Here is a 20,658-nt window from a genome sequence, read left to right on the forward strand (position 1 = left end):
AGCTGTCCGTCAGTGTGTGTGCTGAGTGAATGAATCACTCATTACTCACATGTCATGTCATGTCTTTCTTATTGATTGCAGACGGTTGAGTAATTAGGTTATTCTTTCCAGCCTTGTAGCCTGTGTCTTGCATTACAGCGTAACGACCGCACTGGGACCGAAACATATGCTGGAGTTGCATGAAGGCTGGCAGGGCTGAATGTGTCATGTGTGGCCTTTCTGTGTGTATTAGCTGGAGTACCAGCTAGAGCAGGAGAGGAAGCAGTGCACAGAGCTGGAGAGAAGCAGGAGGAAACTGGAGGGAGACAGTAAGAGCAACATGGAGAACCTTAAAGAGTTGGGAAGTATGAGGGCCAATCTGCAGGAGCTCATTAAGAAGTGAGTCTTTTAGCTGCTTCTTTTTTTAACCAGATCAATACTTATACCAACCACGACTGAATAGTACTAGCTATTACAGTAGAATGTATAAAATAGGCCTATGCAGGGATTATTAACTACCCTTTTTGCTTTATATATTCATATTTTGTGTTTTTAGGTGAGATAAATGGGGGGGGGGGGGGGGGGGGGGGACTTTAATACCACTGTACTAAGAGCTACCATGTGGATGAACAGCTATAACACTTGCAAAATGGCTGGGCAAAACTTGGCTATACACAGATCAGCCATAACATCAAAACCACCTCCTTCTTTCTACACTCATTGTCCATTTTATCAGCTCCACTTACCATATAGAAGCACTTTGTCATTCTACAATTACTGACTGTAATCCATCTGTTCCTCTGCATGCTACAGGTATTATGTAGGTGGTGGATCATTCTCAGCACTGCACCAGTGTGTGTTGTTCCGTGTCCACTCACTGTCCACTCTATTAGACACTCCTACCTAGTTGGTCCACCTTGTAGACGTAAAGTCAGAGACGATCGCTCATCTATTGCTGCTGTTTGAGTCGGTCGTCTTCTAGACCTTCATCAGTGGTCACAGGGCGCCGCCCACGGGGCTGGATATTTTTGGTTGGTGGACTATTCTCAATCCAGCAGTGACAGTGAGGTTTTTATCCACTCATACCAGATGAGAATGATCCACCACCTAAATAATACCTGCTCTGTGGTGGTCCTGACCATTGAAAAACAGGGTGAAAGCGGGCTATCAAAGCATGCAGAGGAACAGATGGACTACAGTCAGTAATTGTAGAAGTACAAAGTGCTTCTATGTGGTAAGTGGAGCTGAGAAAATGGACAGTGAGTGTAGAAACAAGGAGGTGGTTTTAATGTTATGGCTGATTGGTCTGTATTTTAAAGAAGCATTGATTGTTATGACAAATGAGACTTGAAATGAGATTTCTTGTATAAATCCAATACTGTGGTGACTAATACTAAAAGCACACAGACCTACAAATCTTACTGGCATGACGTTCCAAAGTAAACAGACCTGCAGTGTCCAAACCTGTTGCTCTGACTTGAGCGTTATGTGAAACTGATATGGAAATAAATGAAAGTGACCTTTATGGCAGGTAATGCCTGTTGCATTAAGCTCTTGTGGATGTTTATCTAGGTTTATGTTAGTGCTCAGGTGGGGCTTATGTAGCCCTATAAGTACTATGAATAGGTAACATGTTAGAATGTAATAATTGTAGTTAGTTTTTAACTCAAAGCTTATTGCAGTTTCCTATAGTAAACCTAAAAAAAAAGGAATCTTTGTGCACAAACAGATGTTGGATGTCGATGTCTCAGTTGTACAAAGAAACAGATGTTGGGATGCCTTGTAGTCACTATAACATGATCACTGCTCAGAGCGCCGCTATCTAAGCTTTGATGAGTTGAAGGCCTTTAGGCTCTCAGATCTGTTCAGGCTTGTTAGTATTCACTTCCCAAAGCAATAAAAAGCCCCACAATGCTCTGTACATACCAAGAATGCAAAAGCAGGGAACTAAATCCAGTGGGAAATGTGATGTTACACATTATAATCAATGGTTATGCTAAAATACTGTCACAGATATTACACAATGTACTTTAATATAAGGTGTCTTGTTTCTACACTAACTGTCCATTTTATCAGCTTCACTTACCATATAGGAGCACTTTGTAGTTCTACAATTACTGACTGTAGTCCACCTGTTTCTCTACATACTTTGTTAGCCACCTTTCACCCTATTCTTCAATGGACCACCACAGGACCACCACAGAGCAGGTATTATTTAGGTGGTGGATCATTCTCAGCACTGCAGTGACACTGACATGGTGGTGGTGTGTTAGTGTGTTTTGTGCTGGTATGAGTGGAGTTTTTAAATACCGTGTCCACTCACTGTCCACTCTGTTAGACACTCCTACCTAGTTGGTCCACCTTGTAGGTGTAAAGTCAGAGATGATCGCTCATCTATTGCTGCTGTTTGAGTTGGTCATCTTCTAGACCTTCATCTATGGTCAGTTGCGCTGCTGTGTCTGATCCACTTATACCAGCACAACACACACTAACACACCACCACCATGTCATGTCAGTGCAGTGCTGAGAATGACCCACCACCTACATAATACCTGCTCTGTGGTGGTCCTGGGAGAGTCCTGACCATTGAAGAACAGCATGAAAGGGGGGTAACAAAGCATGCAGAGAAACAGATAGACTACAGTTAGTAATTGTAGAAGTACAAAGTGCTTTTACATGGTAAGTGGAGCTGATAAAATGGACAGTGACCTAGCATTATCTGGTATTCTTTCATTTAGATCATATCATATTATCATTCTCTTTGTCCCGGTTTCTCTCCCCGTCTGCGCGTCCTGTCAGGAGAGATGTGGAGATTACTGCCACCAGCAGCCGGCTGGAGGCCGAGGAGGCACTGAGTGCAGGCCTTCAGAAGAAGAATAAGGATTTGCAGGTGAGGAGTGTGGGGGATAAGCGAGCATTCCAGTCTTTCAGCACCGCTAGAGTCACGAACTCTGATTTGTGAGGCTTAATCTCTCAATGCTCCCCTACTGCTCTGAAATGGCAAAAACATCCCCACGATCTTTCAGATGTAAACCCCAAGACCCCTAATCTGCCTAGCTTTACTAGACCTACAAAATAGACAGGTCAAATATTTATTTCAGAAATAAAATATAAAAACACACTCTTTTTATATTTTGTAGATGTAAGAATGGACTTACGTTTACAGAATGAACTGATATCTGAAGGAAAAAAATAGATTTTGGCTTGCTAGGTTTAAGCCGTTTCTCATTTTCAGCAACAGCTGGTTTGCATCTGGTTTGGTTTGACTATTCATGTAGTTTAATCATATATTAAAAGACTAATTAGCAGTCATGCGAGATGTCTCCTCTTATTCATTCAAGTTTAGGAACTTTTTAGTTCACATGTTTATTTTATCAGAGTAAAACCAGTTGCACTAAATGCTGTGTCAGGTTTATTAGCATTTCATTGCCTGTGCATCATTTATTTGTTCCAATTTGAGTGTTTTGTGATTAAATATTACTAAATTTATTTAGATTTTCATATTCATACGCTTTATATTCAACCATTTTCACCATTTGTCAGCATCTATTAAACTCAAAAGCTCATCCGATGCTAATAAGTTGGCGGTGATACAGCTACACCTTTAGTAAATGTCATGCTAACCCTGGACCTCAGTTCTGAGGTCTTTACACAGATGTTTAATGGGGTTGGGATCAGAACTGGAAGGCACGGTGGCTAAGTGGATAGCACTGTCGCCTCACAGCAAGAAGGTCCTGGGTTCGATCCACAGGTAGGGCGGTCCTGGTCCTTACTGTGCGGAGTTTGCATGTTCTCGAGTCAGGTTAATTGGAGATACTGAATGAGTGTGTGTATGTGTGTGTCTGCCCTGCGATGGACTGGTGTCCCGACCAGGGTGTTACTGTGTGCCTTGCGACCCTGATTGAATAAGCGGTTAAGACAGTGAGTGAGTGGGGGCCTGCCGGCTAGGCTGAGCGGCCACATGAACAACGATTGGCCTGTTGTTTAGATATGGGTGGGACTAAGCCGGATGGGGTCTCTCTCTCATGACCGGTGCAATTACGACCTCTGCTGGCTGATTGATGGCGCCTGCACAGCGATGAGAAAAGAGTGCTCTCAGGGTGTGTCTCTCCGTACACAACGCTGAGCTGCACTGCACTCGTCAAAGTGTTGGTGATAAGATGCATACGGCTGCTGCCCACGTGTCAGAGGTGGGCGTGGGTTAGCTTCGTTCTCCTCAATCAGAGCAGGGATCGGCATCGGTGGAGAGGAAGCGTGACGCAATCGGGCAATTGGACGAACTAAAAGGGAGAAAAGGGGGGGGGGGGTAAATAAAAAAAGAAAGTAAGTGAGTGAGCGGGATCAGAACTTTGACTTGGCCACTGAATAACATAATTATTACCACAATTTACTGTTGCTCTGACTGTGGTTTAGGTCATTGTCTTGCTAAAGGACAAACCAATTATACAATTTAGGCTTTTTTGCAATTGGGCAGCAGGTTGTTTGGGTCAAAATGCCCCTTAATTGCTAGGATACACCATATTTTACAGTGGTAATGGTATAACCTGGCTGCCTTGTTAGGCTTTCTAGGGAGTCTTGGCACTCGCTAAGATCTGGAGGCCTTAAGTCCAAAATTTCAGCTCTGTTAGCTATCACTGGACCAGACGCCTACTTAGACATGATTGGCTATGTCTTAGGGTGGGAGGACTGAAGGGATTCCTCACAGCTGATGCAATTATGTCCTATGCTGGCTGGTCGAAGGTGCCTGGACGGACGTGGGGAATAATGGAGATCAGTGCGTGACTTTCAGTACACGATACTGATCCCTGTTTCAACCTGTCTCATGCAGGTGAAAAGAAGCGGTTCTACAGCAGTAGAGCTAAGTAAAGATATAACTGTGTAATTAGATATGACCAGATTGGGAGATAAAGGGTAAAATGCATAAATAGAATACAAATCGGGGAGACTTCAAAGCATTATATGGGGGGTTTTGATTTGGTTGATTGATAAATATGGCCTTTGCTGATATTCCGTCCAACTGAGCGCAATCGGTGTATTTCTACACCTGAGGACAAGATAGACACCGAGATCGAGAAAGGAACATCCCACGTGGCTGGATGTGTACGATACCTTTCCTGATCAGGAGGATTTTCCCCCGACTCTAAACACAGAGCCTCTTTGTCTGCGAGCGCAGAGCCGAAACGGGATCCCAGCGTCAGCTAAGGTGGACGTGTTTTCACGTTTAGCCCGGGCATTATCCTCATCACACAATGCAGGCTTTATGGACTGCTCTCGATTAATCACGGTTTAGGGTGGACCTAGAGGGCTCAACAGGTAAGCTGGTTTGACAGGAGCCCCACCACTGTGTTTTGTTAGTGGATGGAACGATCACACCCGTTCAGGTGGAGTTTTTTTTTTTGTTGCCGTGTCAATACAATAAAGCTACTTATTTTCTGCACTTACGTTTGGCGGCTGTTCAGATTAAAGTTGAAGTTCAAGAGGCTTTATTGTCATTTCAGTTCAGTATACAATGTTCCTCCAGGACCGGGGTGCAACCCAGAAAACAAAGGCAAACGACACAATATAAACAGTACATTAATAAAAGAGGCAATAAGACACGCCAGAACCTAAGACAAGTGTACTGTTACCAAACATGAGCCATGATATTCCAAAACAAGAAGTAATTATGTTATCGTGGAGAAGATATTTATCTCGTTATGGACCGCTGCGCCATCCGAGCGCCCATCTGCGATTTGTTAATTCTCTTTATTCTATTTATTTGACTGAAGCAAGCAAGATGAACCTGAGATATTTCATGTTTTATCTGCTCAGCTTCATTTTATTTTTTAAGACTTGTGCATTTTATACTTAAATTATAGGCACAATGTCTTTTAGCCAATGATTTTAGACATTTCCTATTATTTCCTAATCATAAATGCAAGAGCGGTTTAAGGATAATGTGAGGTATCTGTCCAGGGATGATAATAGTAACGATATTTGTGCGTTCTTTATCTTTTTACTGGAGGATCTCAAAGCCAGTTGTACTGACGGTGGTGTTTAAGTTGTTTACTCTGTCAGATTTGGTTGTAAGCGGCATTCAGTGGCTTTAGTTTGTAGTTTTATACTACTTTTGAGTTGCTTTGGCTGTATGGTATTAGTAAGTGAGTATTTTTAGGGTGCTGTTGATTATTTTAACACTCTATTGGACCTATTGGACATTCTTGAGGTACTTCAGGAGCAGCAGTTTGTGTATGGTGGGTTAAGAGTAGCAGGAGTACAGACTCAGAGGGGGTGTGGAGTTCTTTGCAGTGGAATGAAGCGAGTTGTGTGAATGTGCCTCTGAGTTGATTCCTGCTCGGCCATGGCTGTGCTCTCTGCTGAGGTTCTGCGCTGGCATGTGAGTTTCCACTGATTTTTTTTACTTAATGGCATATAATAATTCATGCTCTGTGGGTTGTACATGGAGCTTGCAGGCATTAAGTATTCTGGTTTGATTAAGTTGTTCTGCTGCAAATGAGTCAAGCTTGATTGTTGAATGTGTGTGTGTACTGTATATTGGTGCATGTATGTGTGTATTTATGTGTTTGCATGGGTGGATCCATATGTCTGTGCATGTATGCACATGCATCCTCGTTGCTCACTGTAGGTTTTCAGGATCCATGTTATGGAATAAACATCCTTCAGCTACACAGATTTACACAATATTTCCTACATAGATGCAAGATGATAACACAAGTCACAGTGTGCCACAGGGCAAAAATTGTTCACCACTTTAATTACATAACAGGTATTACCCTAGAGCATACCTCCCATACTGAACATCTGTAATGTATTTTCAGTATTACAGGAACTATTCAGGTAAATTAGGCTATACGATACAGGTAGTTTTGGGAGCTGGTTGTTCCAAATTGTTACAGCACATTATCTACAGTGTATTCAGAAAGTATTCATACCCCTTGATTGGGTTGTGGATTTAATTTTAAATGGACATCGGTGCTATTTTTACTCATCATTTTATAACCCATAAAGTTCTTTGAAAATTAATTTAAATTATCTTATTAAATATGTACCTTTTTAAGGTACATAGGTAATTTTAAACTCTCTCTCTCTATATATAGTATGAATATTTTACGTTTTTTTAGCTGTTTGTTGGTTTGGTATTCATGGCAATAATTAATTAATATGCTGTTTTATGTTCTGTTGTTGTATAGTGTCCTTCAGTATCTTTGAAGGTGCTTATTATTATTACTATTATTATTACTATTATTATTATTATTATTACTATTGTTATTATTATTATTTTTACTATTATTATTATTATTATTATTATTATTATTATTACTATTATTATTATTATTAGTAGTAGTAGTAGTAGTAGTATTCATAGCTCGATGGCAGCAGTTACAGCTGCCAGTTTTCTTGTATACCTCTCTACAAGCTTTGCACACTCGTATTTAGTCAGTTTATCCCATTCATCAAAGCAGATCCTCTCAAGCTCTGTCAGGATGGGTGGCGAGCATCTCTGAACTAAAGTCCTACAGTCATCCCTTAGTTCTTCCCAATCAGCTTTTCAGAAGCACCCCTATCGCATGATGTAGCCACCACCAGGATGGTATCAGCCATCATCTATTCATCTCACAGACCAAAGAATCTTTGTTATGTTGCCATGAGTCTTTTACATACCCTTTAGCAAACTCTAAAAGCATTTTAAAGCAATTCTGTTCAAAAATGTCTGTTCAAAGCTCCGGTCATCCCGCCCTAGCAGACATGGTGGCCGATTAGTAACTGCTAGAGAATGTATATCCCTTGCAACAAGTGCAGTCCAATTGATTTGTAGTCACATTTCATGATTAAGTGTACAGTATATTAATGGGTAAAAATGACAATTATTAAACCTTAATTAATTCTCCATGACTTATTAGACAAGAATTGTTGTTGTATTTTTTTAAATATCATTAGCAAATTAACATCAAACTTACTCCAAACAAATTACTCCATGGTGTAGCCACTGGCATGCAGAACTAAGATTACATCTACAAGAATACCTAACCACAACACTGTCACCATCATGTAGAAAGCTGTTCAAACTGTGTAAGACACAATACACTACAAATGTTTGGCAAAGACTAAACATTTATGCTAAAACAGAAAATAGTTTCCTACCAGACTTTCATTCTGAAGTAAGATAAACTGAAGCAGATGTAGTAAACTCACAAATCAGAACAGTATGTGTTAGACTGCGTTGTCTCGCACTAGCGCTGATTGACTTTTTGGTCGATGACGTGTCATTGTTTAATTTGATTGGGTGTTTTGAGAATTCTAAGGGAATATCTTGCTTGAAATATCTATAATATTTGTTTCTAATCTGTAGGTGCGTATTGAGGAACTGGAGGAAGAGCTGGAGGCAGAAAGAGCCATGAGAGCGAAGGTAACTGTACTTGTTCGGTTTGTTGTATTCCATTCCGTCTATATCCCTGATGACACGACATATTCATGTAGGGTATTGATTAATTATATAGGATTATATAGGCTCAGGCGTCTCTTCCGCCAGTCAGGGTCCTTACACAGCGTATGAAGACCCACCCACCCACACATAGTCCGGCCCCCACCCTGCAGATACAGTGGCCAAATAGTATCTGCTGCAGGCACTGCCAATTATGCCCGCCGGATGGTGCCCAGCCGACCGGTAGCAACACCGAGTTTCGAACCGAGGAGTTCACAATCTCGGTACTGGTGTGCTAGCGGAATATCCCTCTGCGCCACCTGGGCGCTGGGTTTTCTAATATTTTGATGATATTGGGTTGCCCAGTACAGCTCAGACCGAAAGTACAAACCAAATACCCCCCCCCCCCCCCCCCCCCCCGCCCTTCAAAAAAAAGATCACTTGATTGCATCACCTAAGCAAAAAATAGAAAACAAAAGGTACAAGTCATTGCTGTTAAGATGGTGCAAGCAGGTCTTGGGTTCCATTCACAAGTGGAGCGGTTTGGGTCCCTTCTGTATGGAGTTTGCATGTTCTTCCAGTGTCTGCATGTGTGGGTTTCCTTTGAGAGCTCCGGTGTCCAAAGACCAAGTCCAAAGGGGGTGTTTGCCATGTGATGGACTGGCAACCTGTCTGGGGTGTTTCCTTATGCCATATCGTACCCAAGGGTTTGTTGAGTTGACCTGTTTTAGGCACACCCATTGCTAACAGCTGGATAAGATCAATGGTATGGCCACTCAGGTACGCTAGCACACCAGAGTTGGGGTTTCGAATACATCGTATCGAATCTCAGCTCTGCCCTTCCGACTGGGCTGGGCGGCTGCATGAACAACGATTGCCTGTTGTTCACAGGGTTAGAGGGTAGAAAGTCGGATCATAGGTCCTCATAACTGGTGCGATTGCGGCCCCTGCTGGCTGACTGATGGCGCCTGCACAGGGCTGAGGAATAATGCTGATGGAGGTGTGGCCCTCCGTACACAGTGCCGGTCAAGTGTATGAACTCGACTCGTACGGGTGAAAAATGCAGTCTGTACTGACTGCGTGCCGGAGGGGGCGCAAGTCAGTTGAGAGGCGTCCTCAGTCAGCGGTGAAGGGTCGATAAATAGAAGAAAAAAAAAAGATCAATGGTATGAAATAATGTAAATGCTTTCAATTTTGTGGCATCAGTATGGGGAAGGTACTTTCCAGTTTATTAAAAAAAAGGCAAGATTTAACAAGCTTATGTTTAAAAGCTCACACAAAGCCCTTAAAACACTTGGGATTACTTGGAATTCGGTAGTAATTGGAATGACAAAAATATATACATAAATATCTACAAATAAAACGTTTCTCTTGACTCTCTTGTTGCAAGGACATGTTTTTTGACAGACGCTTGATGTGCGTTAAGTAGAAGAGTTGCATGCCTCTGGGCTGCCTGACATGTCTCCTCACTAGGTGGTATTTTTAAGTAAAGCAGTGCTCTGCTGTTCCTCCAAAGTGTGAACTGTCATGCACAGACATGCACACCTTTATCTCTTCATGACTAGCTTTGCCTCCACAGACCCCTTCAGACTCTCTCAGGACCTCCCTTAGCACATATTTACACAGTCCTGGCATTGTTCTCCGTTCACTGATAAAATCACAAGGGGCAGACATCATCGGAGTCCAAAGATTTTTGGAAAAGCGATTCCTGTTCCACACGTACGCACACGGGCAAGATAGAGATTCATCCCACTGTCGACGTGTATAGAATTACAGCCTTAAATCTGCTTTTTGATTCACTGTAAAATATACACTGATCAGCCATAACATTAAAACCACCTCCTTGTTTCTACACTTACTGTCCATTTTATCAGCTCCACTTACCATATAGAAGCACTTTGTAGTTCTACAATTACTGACTGTAGTCCATCTGTTTCTCTACATGCTTTGTTACCCCCCGTTCATGCTGTTCTTCAATGGTCAGGACCTCCACAGGACCACTACAGAGCAGGTATTATTTAGGTGGTGGATCATTCTCAGCACTGCAGTGACACTGACATTGTGGTGGTGTGTTAGTGTGTGTTGTGCTGGTATGAGTGTCCACTCACTGTCCACTCTATTAGACACTCCTACCTAGTCGGTCCACCTTGTAAATGTAAAGTCAGAGACGATCGCTCATCTATTGCTGCTGTTTGAGTTGGTCATCTTCTAGACCTTCATCAGTGCTGCTGGCTGGATATTTTTGATTGGTGGACTATTCTCAGTCCAGCAGTGACAGCGCTGCTGTGTCTGATCCACTCATACCAGCACAACACACACTAACACACCACCACCATGTCAGTGTCACTGCAGTTCTGAGAATGACCCACCACCCAAATAATACCTGCTCTGTGGTGGTCCTGTGGGGGTCCTGATCATTGAAGAACAGGGTGAAAGCAGGCTAACAAAGCATGCAGAGAAACAGATGGACTACAGTCAGTAATTGTAGAACTACAAAGTGCTTCTATATGGTAAGTGGAGCTGATAAAATGGACAGTGTTTTTATCTCCCAACCCATTTTACATACAAATAAAAGTCATAAGCTAGAATCATTTCTATTCGTTTTTAGTAACTACCTCATCCTAGTCTTACATCCGAGTCGTTTTGGGTCTAGCACCAGACACCCCAGACAATCCATTGTGCACAACTTGGGATTTATATTTGACAGGGAGCTATATATTTAGAAATACGTCTTTAATTTTGTCATTAAAGACCATTAAAAAGGAATCTGTGTTCACTTAAAATGAATCAAAAACACAAATGCCAACAATTTACGATTATTCATCCTTCTTGTCGAGTACCATGTTAAGTCGCAGATGGCAGCAATTACTGTCTTTTAAAATCAATCTTAATACAGATGTGAGATGGGTTTTAGATTAGGACTCTTGACTGGGCTGCTCAAGGGCACACGTGTTGTTCATTTTGACCAACTTAAATTGTGTACTGTATTGTAATCCAAACCCTGACCAGGTTTCCAGTCCCTGTTACTAAAGAAAAAAACAGTTATGATTGTGGCTCCCTCACTCAAGTTCAACTCTAGACTTCCAAGTTGTTGTAAAGAGGCTTCTACAGTATATTGTAACACTTAGGTCAGTTATAGCCACTGACATGGTGTAAACATGGTTATTCACAGTAATAATTACTGTCAGTAGCCATTTAAGTTGCAGTGTAAGCAATGTGACATAGGCAGTGAGGTTGTACTTTCATATTTTCTCTATATCATCATGCTATACTGAACTATATGTTTAATAAATGTGAGTCTAGATGCTTTTTAGGTGCTTCTTTATGATTATATTTCCAACTAGTCCCACCACTGTTGTCACAGTGAGTCTGATTCATTGGGCAAAAGGTAGGAAACATCCCAGACAGATCACTAGTCCATTACCAGACAGACACACACACACACACACACACACACACACACACATACATACGCACACCTAGGGCAATTTTTAGTAGCTCAAACTAACATGACTGCACATCTTTGGACTTGTGAGAGTCCATGTGGACTGTTGCAAACCCACATGGACACAGAGGACATACAAACTTCACACAGAAAGGACCCTGACCACCACAGGGAATTGAACCATATAGAAGCACTTTGTAGTTCTACAATTACTGACTGTAGCCCATCTGTTTCTCTGCATGCTTTGTTAGCCCCCTTTCATGCTGTTCTTCAATGGTCAGGACCCCCACAGGACCACCACAGAGCAGGTATTATTTGGGTGGTGGTATCATTCTCAGCGCCGCAGTGACACTGACATGGTGGTGGTGTGTTAGTGTGTGTTGTGCTGGTATGAGTAGATAAGACACCTCACTGTCACTGCTGGACTGAGAAAAGTCCACCAACCAAAAATATCCAGCCAACAGCGCCCCATGAGCAGCGTCCTGTGACCACTGATGAAAGTCTAGAAGATTCAAACAGCAGTAATAGATGAGCGATCGTCTCTGACTTTACATCTACAAGGTGGACCAAGTAGCTAGGAGTGTCTAATGGACAGTGGACAGTGAGTGAACACGGTATTTGAAAACTGCAGCACATACCAGCACAACACACACTAACACACCACCACCATGTCAACATGTCTGTAATGGTCCTGTGGGGGTCCTGACCATTGAAGAACAGGATCAGATGGACTACAGTCAGTAATTGTAGAACTAAAAAGTGCTTCTATATGGTAAGTGGAGCTGAAAATGGACAGTGAGTAATAATGCTAACAGGTATATAAAATCAGGTTTGTGTTCGAATATTGTGTCATCAGTTTGGGAAAGGACCTTTCCTGTTCCACTATAACTGTATACACAAGCAAAGTCCAGAGACTCACAACCCCATATCAATGCCAGAATAGGATGTCCAACAAGCTGGTGTCCACATACTGTTGGTTTCATGTGAGTTGTATCATATTATATACGTGTTAGGGTCTTATTTCTGCACTAAACATGCACGCTGAATATGGGACACCCCACATTTGCATTTTGAAGTGCACTTAATCTATTTGGAAGCACAATAAGTGTCATTCTGTGGTTTTAAACAGTGTCATGTGGTTTCTAATACTGCTCGTAATGAGTAATAATCCTTACTTCTATCACCAGCAACATTTCTACCTAAGGTTGTCTGTACAATCATAATCCCTAATGTCTCACATGTACACACATGGAAACCAGATGTCATTAACATAATATCTAAGACATGTCTGTCTTAAAATTTCATGCTGAGCCGCACACGCCCCTGTACTGTTCTCCACATGTTACACTTAATCCATTAACGACAAGCACAGCCTTTTATTGTTCTGTCACATAAAGCTGAGTGGTCTGAAGAAATCAAACAGAGGAGTAAAAAATGTGTGTAAACAAGACAAAATAGCTCTATATGTGTACGTCTGTGGTACGTTTACTGAGGAAATAACAAAGCGTATGTTCACACTTTCAGGTGGAAAAGCAGCGGGCTGACCTGGCCCGAGAGCTGGACGATGTGACGGATCGACTAGAGGAAGCAGGAGGCGCAACAGCCTCTCAGGTGCACTTATAAATCAATATACATATACATATACATATACGCTATGGTATTCATTGCATGAATTGACTTTTTTTCACTCACCCGGTCTGTTGTAGATGGACACGATTAAAAAGCGTGAGACGGAGCTCCAGAGGCTGAAGCGAGAGCTGGACGAGTGCTCCACGCAGGCCGACGCCATGGCGGCTACTCTGCGGAAGAGGCACGGCGACGCTCTGGCTGAGCTGAGCGAGCAGTGTGAGGGTCTGCAGAGGACCCGGGCCAAGCTGGAGAAGGAAAAGCAGAACCTGTTACTGGAGGTGGACGACCTAGCGGCTTCATTGGACACCCTGCAGAAGGCCAAGGTAGAAAACCAGAACACAACCTATGTTTTTTATGTATTATATCAGGATTTTTAAGGCTTAATATTTACATTTACATATATGGCGGATGCTTTTATCCAAAGTGACTTACAATTATGACTGAACATGATTTGAGAAATTGAGGGTTCAGGACCTTACTCAAAGGCCCAACAGTGGCAACTTGGCGGTGATGGGGCTTGAACCGGCAAGCTTACTTCTGATTACTAGTACAATACCTTAACCACTGAACTACAATTGCCCAATATGAGTTAAGCCTGCTAATTGGGTAAGGTGGTATGATTAGAGAACTTGTTTTTTCAGACTGGGGCCATCAGTTTACCATAACGTGTCCAATTACCCTGATTGTGTCCTCTATACTGATTCGACCCTTCACCGCTGACTGAGGACGCCTCTCAACTGACATACGCCCCCCTCCACAGTCAGTACAGACTGCATTTTTACACCTGCACGAGTCGAGTTCATACACCGACGGGCACTGTGTACGGAGGGCCACACCCCCATCAGCATTATTCCTCAGCCCTGTGCAGGCGCCATCAGTCAGTCAGCAGGGGCCGCAGTTGCACCAGTTATGAGGATCTATGACATCTACAACAGCCAATCGTTGTCCATGCAGCCGCCCAGCCCAGTCGGAAGGCAGAGCTGGGAAACCCCAACTGTGGTGCGCTAGCGTACTTTACCGCTGCGCCACCTGAGCGGCTAGGTGGACATAATCTTAATGCAGATTCAATGCTAATATTGTTGCCGCACTAATTGTAAGGATACACCGTGACCCTAAGTAGGATAAAGCGATACTAAAACAGACAATAAATGAATGAAAATAATATAAAATATAATTAAAAACTTAAGTCATAAACTACTGCTCAAATGTTTTGGAACACCCCAATTCTTTCTGTTTTATTGATATTTTTATTAAAGTTTATTCTTATATACTTGCAAAGGGTTGTGTCATATGTCAAAGACATTCAAGCAAAAATAATTAGTCCTTTATAATTTATAATTACTGATCTGTACAGTTTAAGATATTAATTTGTAGGTCATGGTGGTTTAACTGGTTTATTATTTTTTGAAATGCTAAACATCATCTGCTTGTCCTGTCTTATTTTGGTCGGTTTTTCATGCATTTTGGCGGATTTTGAAAAGGTTTTTGGCTGGAAACCACTGTTGCAATCTGGCAACCCTGGTGCTAACGGCAGTAACCCTGCATTTAATGTTACTTTTAATAAACTAAAATGCAAATGTGTAAAAAGTGTGGTTTAACTTTCCACCACTAAGTAGCAGCATTCGATTTAAGAAGGAATTTCTCATAAAAAACCTTGTCTACTTCTTAAGAGGCTGTTTTTGTTTAAGGTTATTGGTGTAAAGTGAGAAATGTACTATGATATCAATATTAGCTTAAGTACACTCCAGTTTGCACACAACAAATCAACTTCTTACCATGAATACCCCTCCATTATTTAAATCATAATACTAAAGTCTCTCTGTTTTTCTTTTGGGTTGCCGTTGAACTCTTCTCTATTACAAACCTGTGTGGATAAAAGTGTGGATACTTGTGTATGATTAGCCTAGCCCTTTTATTAACCTAGTGCAGCCTGAGCCACACAGACAGCCTCAGTAATGCAGACCGGGTGAACTCCAGGCTCTCTGATCAAAGCTTACACCATGCTTTGTGATCTTGTGTAATACCAGGCGTCCACTGACACGCAGCTGAAGAAAGTGGAGGACTTGCTGTCGGAGTCCAACCTGAGGAATGAGGATCTGCAGAAGGCCCTGACCGAGGTCACTGTGGCCAAGAACAGATTCACAGGTGGGTGAATAATGAGGAAAAGCTTCTGCATTTGGTGAAAATCTGAATTGTTCTGTGCTTATAAGTGTCGTATGTTAATATGAGACTAATAAGTCTATATTCAAATACACTGTTAGGTGTTAAGTTAAAATGTATGTTATGTTACCCATCTATATACACCGTTCAGTCATAACATTAAAACCACCTCCTTGTTTCTACACTCTGTAGTCCATCTGTTTCTCTGCATGCTTTGTTAGCCCCCTTTCATGCTGTTCTTCAATGATCAGGACCCCCACAGGACCACCACAGAGCAGGTATTATATAGGTGGTGGATCATTCTCAGAACTGCAGTGACACTGACATGGTGGTGGTGTGTTAGTATGAGTGGATCGGACACAGCAGCACTGCTGGAGTTTTTAAACACCTCACTGTCACTGCTGGACTGAGAATAGTCCACCAATCAAAAACATCCAGCCAACTCAAACAGTAGCAACAGATGAGCGATCGTCTCTGACTGTACATCTACAAGGTGGCCCGACTAGGTAGGAGTGTCTAATAGAGTGGACAGTGAGTGGACACGGTATTTTAAAACTCCAGCAGCACAACACACACTAACACACCACCACCATGTCAGTATCACTGCAGTGCTGAGAATACCTGCTCTGTAGTGGTCCTGACCATTGAAGAACAGCATGAAAGGGGGGTAACAAAGCAGGCAGAGAAACAGATGGACTACAGTCAGTAATTGTAGAACTTCAAAGTGCTTCTATATGGTAAGTGGAGCTGATAAAATGGATTTAATGTTATGGTTGATCAGTGTATAGTCTCATACCCTAAAATCAGTTGAAGATATGAACCGGCAGTCACATTTTCTTAAGCCTTACCTTATTGTAACAATATATTATAAGAGGGTGGTGGTCTTTATTAGCATATAAGGCAGACTACTAGTATATCCTTGCACTCTATGACAGTAGTAAAGGTTTATAGATGTTCATTAGCCATTTTAGCCATTGCTTTAACAATTTAAACAATTTAAATTATTATTATCCAACATAACCGTTCCATAATGATCCATAACTACATAATGTAGTTCTGCTAATGGCACATTTGGTGGTACTGCTCATGTTTAGTTTTCTTTAAAAATGGTACAGTACTGTGTTCTTTATTTGTGTCAGCTGTATTAAAGATTCACTGAAAAGAGTCAGTAACAGGAGCTTTTTGCTGTCATAATTCAGCGGACAATAATGAGCTGAGCAGACAAATGGAAGAGACAGAAACCAGATTCAGCCAGACAAACCGTGTGAAAAGTCTGCTGACGGTCCAGCACGAGGAGCTGAAGAAACAGTACGAGGAAGAGGTCAAGGTGGGTTCTTTTACCTACTTATATACTGTATTGAGATTTAGCAAGGATAAAGTCTATAATATTGTTTATACTTTGCAAATAATAGGCTCAGATATGGACAAATTAAATATTTTAGTGATGTACTTTTCAGACAGACAGACAAACAGTGTGTGATGCTTCTATTTAGCATTTTGATGAATTGAATACAAATGGTTTTCTATTACAAATGATCAAAAAGGCATCTCTTAATATCTTTTTAGGTCTTTAATTTGTACGTTTATGGTGTGTTTTGGGTCTGCACTATAAATCCTTCTCCACTAAGATAACGCATGTCTCTAAAGAATGGATAAGTACTTTGTCATGTTATAGTTGATTTTGAAAACATCAAAACATCACCAGTCATAAATATACCCACTACCGTCCTTCACTGTGGTATCAATTACCGTGATCTCCTTACATAAACATTTCTGTTATTGCTATAAATCTTAAACTTGGATTCCTCAATAAATAAGACTTTTTCCAGTCATGTATATGATCCCATGCAGAGCATTTATCCTAGACCCTACTACTTGTCCTTTGAGACTCCTACTGTGCTGCCTTCTGTTGATAAGTGTATTGCTGATTGCAGTTATTCTATACTTGTGCAGAAATTGCTGCTCTGTCTCTCAAGGAATAAAGCTTTACGTATTGGTTTTGCAATTTTGTGGTCATTGTTAGAACTTCGGATCTTCAGCAGTAAAGTTTTATTAACACATACAGACGTAAGGGTGCAGGCATATTTTTTGGGAAAACTTTATCTATCCCAAAAATAAGGAAATGAGAGATTTTGGAAGGGTTGGGGGTCATTAGGAAATTGGGAATTGGGAATAGAGAATAGGGAATTGTCTGATGAACAAACTTTGAGTGGGATGGAGACAAAAGGATGTTTGTGATTTTAGAGAATAATTTCCGTATCCAAAAGGTGTGAGGAGGAGAAGGGTAACACAGGATACAGGATGAAGGGTTCAATCAGAAAGGGTCATTTTAATACCCCAAAAAATTTGAGGAGATGAGGGGCATGTAGGAGAGAGAGTCAGTTTTGGTCTGACTAATTTTGCTTTGCTTTGCATTCCTGACACAATCACCCACAATGCAACTGTTGTGCTTAAATCCTGAAGTAAGGCCCTAGTTAAATTGGTAAAAATGGCTATAAATGTATTAAACATTTGTCATCTGAGCTTGTTTAACAAAAGCAAACCACACAACAGGCTAAGTGAATGCTAGTCACCAAGTCTGGATTTGATCACCAAGTCAATTCTGTTGTTAGGAGCAGCTTTTACCAGCTCAGAGTAATCTCAAAAATCAAGGCATTTTTACCAGCTAAAGCCCTGAAACAGGTCATCCATGCTTTTATATCTTCTAGAATTGATTATTGTAATTCATTGTATCTGGGTATATGCAAGAAATCATTGTCACGTCTGCAGCTTGTACAAAATGCTGCTGCTAGAATGTAAGGGACCACATTACTCCGGTTCTGGCTTCTCTTCACTGGCTTCCTGTTTCCTGCAGGATCCAATTTAAAATTCTTTTGTTTGTTTTTAAGGCATTACATGGGCAAGCTCCATCATATGTTTCAGAGTTACTTAGTTCTTACTCGGGATCTAGGTCTCTGAGATCTTCAGACCAGTTACTGCTGGCTGTTCTTCGGTCACGACTGAAGCTGAAGGGTGATCGTGCCTTCTCAGTTGCTGCTCCTAAGTTATGGAATAGCCTACCACTGAATATTAGGTCTGCTCCCTCTCTTACAGTCTTTAAATCAAGACTGAAAACACACTTTTTTAAATTGTCATTTGATTCTTAAGTGTTGTGCAATCTTGTTAAGTATTTATTTATGTTTTAATTTTTTACATTGCTCTGTATTTTATGTTTGTATTGTACAGCACTTTGGTTGACTCTGTCGTTTTAAATGTGCTTTATAAATAAATTTTACTTACTTACTAGTCCAAAGTATTTACCTATAAGATGGCGAAGTACAAAAAACACTAGCATTCACTACTACAACACTACTATAGAATAATAGAGACACTATGAAAGGTAATGCTGAGGATAATTCACTATAAATAAACCAAACATCTAATAACCCACAAAACAGACATGGAACTAAATCCTGGTCTAAATGCTAAGCTAATAGAATAATAAACCCTGTGCATAAAGCTAACAGAACCTCTACATATAGACTAATGGAAGACGTGTAATGTGAAAAGAGTCTACTGGAGTGGAGGGTATTATAAAGTAAAGGTCTTCTTTATAGTCGCTTCTGTTAGTCGCTCTGGATAAGAGCGTCTGCTAAATGCAGAAAATGTAAATGTAAAGGTAATCAGGTCTGGGATGAGCTTCAGGTAAGGATGATCAGGTGATATAGGGATGGTCATGTGACATGTTGCACAGGTGATATGACATGCAGGGCCTGATGGGACTTGTAGTTTTACACTTGTGCTTTAATATAAAGGATAAAACTCCCTCTGATCTTGGCACAAATTAATCAACATGGTCCATTTTACACGTGTGCTTTATTTAACTTAACATACATTTATAAAAATGCAGTATTTCACTCAAATTATGCTGTTTATATGGTTTGTAATGAAAACATGACATTAAAATAGGAGTATTTTCACTATTGCTCCCGACTGTAGTTTTAAAGGATTGGGTATTTATTAACAAGAAAACATAATAATACAAATTAATTGCATTATTATAGTTATGTTGGCATAGCAATTTGATATTAGGTAATAAATCCCAGTTGTGTCTATGCAAGACAAATAGGGACCAGTTCACAAGCAATTAACCAGCATGCATATTGTTGTATTTAACATCATAGTATGGTAAAGGTTATATAGTAGAATAAACCGAGTACTGGGGAGTCCTGGAATCATGATGACAGCAAGACATTTAGGTGTACCATACAGTACAGATCTGTGCATAGTCATTTATACCTAAAGCCATAATTAATTAATGTATTTCTTTTTACCTTTGTGTGTTTGTGAATGTATAGAACAAAGCAGCTCTGAGCAGCAGTTTGTTGGCAGCCCGGCAGGAATGCGAGTCGTTAAAGGAGCATCTGGAGGAGGAACAGGAGAGCAAAGTGGAGCTTCAGCGTCTCGTCTCCAAGCTTAACAGTGATGTTACGCACTGGAGGAGCCGCCACGAGGCCGACGTCATTCAGCACGGCGATGAACTAGAGGAGGCCAAGTACAGAACCGACACAAACACTCAAACATACAAAATACTGTACTGTGTACAAAGCAAGTCAGGTCAAGTCAGAATTATTTACATAGCGCTTTTTACAATAGACATTGTCTCAAAGCAACTTTACAGAATCCAGGACCAACAGACCAAAGACACCTACTGAGCAAGCCAAGGGCAACAGTGACAAGGAAAAACTCCCTTAAAATTACAGGAAGAAACCCTGAGAGGAACCAGACTCAGCAAGGACCCATCTTCCTTGGGTGGTCTGGAGGATACTTTAAATAAATATGATTTACACAAATCATACAGACACAAAATGAAATTGAACTGAAAGTTATAACTAGCAAAAAATAATAGGAGTTCTTCATTGTTCAGTCCAGTCTGTCATGAAATCCGTTGTAAGTTCTGGACATTTTTGGTGCAAACACGGCAGGACCCGTCACATCTAGTAGGAGCAGCATTGTTGACACTGCAGTCTCGACTTGCAGTCTT

At 41.1% G+C, this 20,658-nt stretch overlaps 1 protein-coding gene across 1 annotated transcript in view; it reads left to right on the top strand.

The window, feature by feature from the left end:
• Positions 1–20,658, top strand: part of LOC134321591 (myosin-16) — a 44,623-nt gene that overhangs the window by 10,585 nt on the left and 13,380 nt on the right. The window contains exons 5-12 of the mRNA XM_063003397.1: positions 233–378; positions 2,779–2,869; positions 8,330–8,386; positions 13,371–13,457; positions 13,553–13,798; positions 15,503–15,620; positions 16,835–16,962; positions 19,973–20,169. Coding sequence (XP_062859467.1) covers positions 233–378; positions 2,779–2,869; positions 8,330–8,386; positions 13,371–13,457; positions 13,553–13,798; positions 15,503–15,620; positions 16,835–16,962; positions 19,973–20,169 — 1,070 coding nt within the window. The remainder of the gene's footprint in view (positions 1–232; positions 379–2,778; positions 2,870–8,329; positions 8,387–13,370; positions 13,458–13,552; positions 13,799–15,502; positions 15,621–16,834; positions 16,963–19,972; positions 20,170–20,658) is intronic.

Source organism: Trichomycterus rosablanca, chromosome 10 (assembly GCF_030014385.1).
Source record: "Trichomycterus rosablanca isolate fTriRos1 chromosome 10, fTriRos1.hap1, whole genome shotgun sequence".
Taxonomy (NCBI): Eukaryota; Metazoa; Chordata; class Actinopteri; order Siluriformes; family Trichomycteridae; genus Trichomycterus; species Trichomycterus rosablanca.